We start from the raw sequence: 6,595 nt of genomic DNA, 5'->3' as shown, positions 1-6,595 counted from the left end.
AACTCGCTTCCAGGGATCATTCCCCCTTGGATGATGTATAATGGTACTTCAATGTTGAGCTTAAGGAACAACATATTGAGTGGTTCATTACTTCCAGCCTACCAGAATACATCTCGGCTCATTGAACTTGATATTTCCTGCAATCATTTTACAGAGCCTCTTCCTTCCAACATTAGCAAATTCTTCCTAATTTATACGGGCTTAACATGTCAACAAATGGTCTTCATCGTAGCATTCCATCATCCTTGGGTAAGATTTCCAATTTAGAGCATTTAGACCTGTCTAACAATCAACTGACAGGAAGCATACCAGATGGATTGACCACAAATTCTTCACTGTGGTACTTGAATTTATCCAACAACAGCTTGCAAGGTGACATGCTTCCAGGAGCTTGTAATATGCCACAGCTCAGATGGTTACTACTTTAGGACAATGGCTTCACTGGGAGTATACTATCATGCCTGTTGGATAGCCCGTTCTTGATAACCTTAAATGTTAAAAATAATCACCTATCAGGCACAATTTCAGGTGAATTACCAGTCCATCTAGACATGGGAGCACTTCTTTTGGGTGGAAACCAGTTTGAAGGTTCTATTCCAGAGATCTTGTGTCGAATAGAAGAATGCAATTCTTGGATCTCTCTGGAAATGGGTTTTCCGGGAGCATTCCATCTTGCCTCAACAACATCCCCTTCTGGAAGAACAAGTTTCAAAATTATATCTCTTGGGTCCCAATTGATTTCACAATAAAAGGCAATTCATACTCTTTCCAGGGAATTCCCCTCACCTTAATGACTGGTATTGATTTGTCTTCAAATAAATTGACTGGCAGTATTCCAAATAATCTGGGATATCTGTCTCAGCTTCGCTCCTTGAATTTGTCAAATAATTTTCTCCTAGGCCAAATCCCGAAATCCTTTCAAAATTTATCAAGCTTGGAAAGCTTAGATCTCTCCCATAACAACTTGACTGGAGAAATTCCTGTTGAATTAACACGAATGGAATCGATTTCTATTTTTCGTGTTGCCTTCAATAATCTGTCCGGCAAGATCCCATTTGACCCGGCAAGGGTAAGCAGTAGTTACACCGGCAATCCATTTCTTTGCGGAGAGCCATTGAAAAGAAAGTGCCCAGAACAAGAACCAGAAAGAGATGACCATGACCATGACAACAACGATATTGGGAGTAAAGAAGATAAAGAAGGAAAAGGACGTAGAATCAATACAGACAGTCCTCTCTTCTTCTATTCGTGCATGGCTTTGTCCTATGTATTGGGATTTTGGGGTGTTGTTGGGCCTCTCCTCTTCAATAAGAATTATCGCAGAAAATACTACAGAACCGTAGATGTATGCATTGAATTCTGTTTGGACAAGCTAGTACCATTCCAATGCTTGAAGTGCTGGCACCACTAATAATGCAAATCTCTGTCTGTATTGTAAGACCATTCAAAGGGCAATCTCTGTCTGTAGGAATAATAATGCAACTATCTGTCTCTATTGTAAGACCTAGTACATATAGATATCAAGCATTCATACATTCTAACTCTTGTTATTTCCTGTTGTTTTGCAACATTTTTTTTATGCCTTCATTGTATATTTCGTCCATGAGTAGGCTTAATTAAGTAGATCAATGAGTCATCTTGGAAAACGGATGAAGGCTTTTAACCATCTCTAAAGTCTGAAGACTCTAAACATGTCCTCAGATGGTCTCCAACCTGTAACAATTTGCTGCGGAAAAGCTTTCAAAATAAATGAGTACCTGAATTTAGCTAAGGTGTGAATGACATCTAATCATAAGTGTGGGCAAAAAGGTAACAGCCTAGGCTGTTTTATCCAAACAGCCAAAGTGATCTCATCTGCTGCAGCCATGGTGGCAGTAATCCCTTGTGGTCCCCCGATGAAATATGGAGAGGCAAGCATGCAAATAAATTCATAACATCAAATCGAACATTTTTTTATTTACATTGTGTGCTCATGTTTCATGAGGACTGTTGGAAATCTGGACCGTAAGGTAAAATCTATGAAATAAAAAATTATTTTTTACAACAATTATATACATAATTTTCATATCATAATATTCATCGAATGGAATCAAGGTGCATTTAAGGGTCCATTTGGTTCACTGTCAGAATCGGAATCAGAATAGTCTATTCCCATAGTCTGTTTGGTTTAAACAAGAATGAGAATGAGAATTGGAACCAGCAAGAATACGATTTCATTCCCAAGGGAGGGGCAGGGAATGACCATTTCAGCAGAAATGGAAATGGGATTCCAATTCCGCCTAATCAAACAGTTGGAATTGGAATAACCCATTCCGATTCCAATTCCAGACCCCTATTCCCACGAACCAAACAGAGCCAAAATTCAATTCTATAAATTAAGGGGTGTTCTACAACAGTCAATTGTTTTTCTTATTGCCAATTCCAAAAATTAATCAAAACTATCTAGTTTAAAAGTAGATTGTTTCTCAAAACAAAAACACAAAAAACATGTTATTGGTTGAGTGTATTTTTTTTTCAAAGCAGAAACCAAAAATGGGTTCTTGTATTTTTGGTTTCAAAAACATGTTTTCATCTTGTTATTTAATATCATATTCCATGAACCATTTAGGGGTGTTCAAGAACATGATTGGTTTTGTTTTTGAAAACAAAAGCAACTGCCACATGGTCAAAAATCATATAATTTTGCTGATGTGGTAGTTTTTGTTTTCAAAAAAAAAAAAAACATGCTGTCAAACACCCCCTTAATTTCTATATTAAAAAAATTTGTTTTTGTTTTAAAAACCATTGTTTTGATGACTCCAAAAACATGTATTGTCTCTTGAAACAAAACCAGTATGTTTTTCTTCAAAAACAAAAACAGAATTCAAGAATGACTTGGGTTTTTTTTTTGTGCCGATGTGGTGATTCCAAAACAATGCCTCCTTAATTGATAGAAATTTGTTATCCAAATTCAATCACTATTACATTTAAATTACCCAAGTTCGATTTCATTGCATAAATGATCAAATACAAAATCAAAAAATCAAATGCAGTTTACAACACTTCTCAGCAATTAGAAGGTTCGGCAGTCTCCATCATCCAATCCAAATTCAAAGTCTAACTCAAGATTGCAACGATCCTTTAATCTCTAAAACCCTGCTGAGCCTATACACCAAAGCAACCTAGTTCAAAGTATCAACATGTTTTATAGTAAAAGCATTTAAAACATAAGATACGGCTCCGTTTGGAAGGAGTACAGATACAAATATGTACAGTATTAATACATACAAAATAAGAGGCTTTGCACTCTACATATTTCTATTTGTACTCCTTCCAAACTGAGCATAAGGGTTTTTGAACTACATTCAGTTTAAGATTGTTATCATTGAGAGAATTTCTAAAATTTAAAGCCATAGAAACAGCCTAGGGTGTTATAACATGTAACCTCGCTCACTTCTTTGTCTTTTTAATTAAAAGTATATTTAACCCACTCAGCAGTCAGCACATAACCTTCTTTTGAAGGGGATTCGTATTTGTCTCAGTTAATACGAATTTAATTACTCAGAGAGGGCAGAAGCCTCAGCAGGGTTAGATTACATAGCCCAACTACTGCAAATTGCTTGATGATCCTTCCAGAATAGAAACCAAAGGCCATCTATGCAATCTCCACTAGCTAGAAAATGGGCATATGAATTTGTAGTTCTATCAATATTGATCCAAACCACTTGATCAAAACGCTTCTATCTCCTCCCATATTTACACTACCCTGCATTTACATCAGTGCAAAATTCAACCGAACTCGGCCATAAGAATGTACTTTGCATTGCGATTGAGGATCTCGAACCCAAACCCCTGAACCACCTCAATTGTAGGAGCAAGGTTCTAAAACACTAACAAAACAAACGTCAAAACAAAAGCACTAGGAATTAAACTAGATAAATCATGAGACAGCCTCCCCCAATCTGGGTAGAAGTTCATTTTCATTGGGCATGACCGCATGAGAACCAAAACAAAGCTAAAAAAACAAAATTGATTGTGCTAACGAAAATTAACTTTTCACCTAATTCCCCACAAATAAGGAACTCTATATTGAGAGACTTTCTTTTCAAAACACAATCCACAAAAAAATGACATGTCACAATTCTACTTCTTGTCTTCCTTCTCTGCCTCGGCAGCTTTCTTCATCCTTGCACCAACCTGGCGCTGGTTCATCCGCTCAACACGAAGCTTGGCATAGGCATTAAATGATTTCATCTCATCTGTAACCTTCACCAAATCAATAGACGGTTTCTCACGTTCAATGGGCATGTAAGGACCTTGGACCTGAGTAGCAGTTGCTAATTCCTCAGCACCAGAATCGCCAGCCTGCAACAAAGGTCGATTTAGCAAATAAATGGTTGGTGGAAGGAAAGGTTGGTTGAAGGCTAACAATCCCTACTACAGGCTACAGCACAGTTTCTTGAAATGTAGTTCTACAAGTTACTTTTACCTTAAACTCGCAGGCACGCCTTGGGAACACAATCAATTTAGCCTTGTAAGTCTTCAGCCTCTGAACATTAGCTTGGAGACTCTCCAGGGAACGGTTCTTGCGGCGGTGATCAACTGCAATGCCAATTGTTGGGGCAAGTTTCTTTGGAATACCAGCTGCCTAGAAAAGCCACAAGAATATACAAAAAGGATTCAGGAAACAGAAAGAGAATCGAGGAGAAAAAATAACAATCCTGAAGAGGCAACAGTCAACACGACATACACAAACATCTTAACTGCAGCAGCAAAGGATTCTAATATTTCTCAGTTGCCCTAGTATGTCCAAGACTTATAAATGATGGAACTATTAGCACTTAGTGCTAATGCAACCAATAATAATATTCAATACTCACCTTCAGCTCCTCAAGAGAAAATCCCCTGCCAGCTCTAACCTTCATATTGTACTTCAGGGTTTGTCCATGAACAATTGGACGAAGTGGTCCAGCTGTAGGGCGAGGGAAAATCTTCACAGCCTTCTTCTGCCTATCTGAAAAGTTTGTCATAGGCCATCCATGTGAACAACCAACCATAGCATGGTAACTAAAGCATCAACAGGTACAGAAAAAACATCATAGTAGCTAAGAGATATAAACATAAGAGAGAAACATTAGTTGGATACAACATCTTACCAATTCGTCTTCTTGTCTTGCGGGCAGGTTGGTTGAACCATGTTTTAACATAGTTCTGCCAATGCTTTCTGAAGTGAGAATTAGGCACAACATTATTATGCTTAGCCATGATTTACCTGAAAAATAGCAGAAAGAGTGAAACTCTATTACCAGTATCAAATCCCCGTATTGCTTTTCCATAAATAACTTACTGAATCAAGCACTGGGCAAGAGATCCTCACAGTATACAAGACAAAGGGAGTTGTATCTTTTTTTCTATCTTGGCCAAGGTAAGGGAGTTGGACGGAACCAAATACGCGCATATAGAAGACAAATTGCAACATTCCTAGGCTACCATCGTTACTAGCATTAGTACAGCTAATGCTAACTTCATATCAAGGCCCACAATGTTGAATGTAACTTATAGTTTTTGGTGGCAAAAGTCACTCAACCTCCATTTGATTGTATTGGGCAACTAGATTTCATCTCCATATATCCAAAGAGAGATGAGTAAATAGCAGGGAAAATTTTAGGTTGGGGAACTATTCATCAAGAAATGCGAAAGGAAAAACCCATCAACAGTGCAAATTTTTCCCGACATGTGAAAGTTCTAAACGATTTCATGCAGCTATAAACAAAATAAAAGATTCTATACCTTCAATTCACATTTAAGATAATTTCGTCTAAAAAGCCCAACTACAATGAACAAATTCACTTCCCATCTGTAATCCTCAGAGCAAACGAAAACTATAGCAATTGCATAATCATTTTAAATCCAAATAGAACATATAGCTCATGAACCAAGTACTTTCACAGATTGTACAATCCTCCAGGCAGGCCATTAATCGGAAGACAGCACGAAAATTCATGGAGAAACATACTAATGTAAAAAATCACATACAATGAATGAAATCCAAGAAGTACAATCAAGTGTTGATTTTCAAGATTTCAAGTATGGATACAGGAATATAAGATTTCCCTACAACTAAAATACATCTGAGAAGAGAAGAGAAGAGAAGAGAAAAGAAGAGAAACAAAGAGAGATCAGCTAGGAGAAATAGACGGCTGATGATTTAAGCCGGAAATAAGAGAAATCTCACCTGTAAGGCTGTGAGTGTTTCCGGAACGCCGCCTGTGTTTGGAGAGATCACTTGCCCCTCTCTACCTCGCTCCTTCTCTCGTCCACTTGCAAAAACTCTTGGTTGTAAAGAAATATAAACTTAACCCTTAAACCCTAATTTTGACGGCTGCGATTTCACTCCAGCTAAATAGATGCACGATCCAGGGTAGACGGACTTGGGATGACTTACGTCTAGTAAAGCCCAAGTTGGTAGTAAAGCCCAAGACGCCAAGACAATATGGAATAAAACTGCAAAATGAAAAAAAAAAAAAGCACTAAATTCCATGGAGTAGAATATATATGTAATTTGCTTGTGTCCTACTTGTATGGTGGTATATGTATAACTTCTTGTTTTGGTAAA

The 6,595-nt window shown here is 37.6% G+C and overlaps 1 protein-coding gene across 1 annotated transcript; it reads right to left on the bottom strand.

Annotated features, from left to right (window-relative positions):
* Positions 1 to 3,884: 3,884 nt before the first annotated feature.
* LOC104612876 (large ribosomal subunit protein eL13y-like) lies at positions 3,885 to 6,352 on the bottom strand. The gene is made up of 5 exons (XM_010280502.2): positions 6,215 to 6,352; positions 5,136 to 5,251; positions 4,860 to 4,993; positions 4,469 to 4,627; positions 3,885 to 4,344 (listed from the first exon to the last, which is right to left on the bottom strand). The coding sequence occupies exons 2-5, from the start codon at positions 5,242 to 5,244 to the stop codon at positions 4,123 to 4,125; spliced, it is 624 nt and encodes a 207-aa protein (XP_010278804.1). The 5' UTR covers positions 5,245 to 5,251; positions 6,215 to 6,352; the 3' UTR covers positions 3,885 to 4,122.
* Positions 6,353 to 6,595: the final 243 nt, after the last annotated feature.

The sequence above is a fragment of the Nelumbo nucifera genome, chromosome 3, assembly GCF_055504915.1.
Source record: "Nelumbo nucifera cultivar China Antique chromosome 3, China Antique-T2T, whole genome shotgun sequence".
In the NCBI taxonomy this organism is placed as follows: Eukaryota; Viridiplantae; Streptophyta; class Magnoliopsida; order Proteales; family Nelumbonaceae; genus Nelumbo; species Nelumbo nucifera.
The sequence above is the reverse complement of the archived record's forward strand: the minus strand, read 5'-3'. Positions and strand labels throughout refer to the sequence as shown.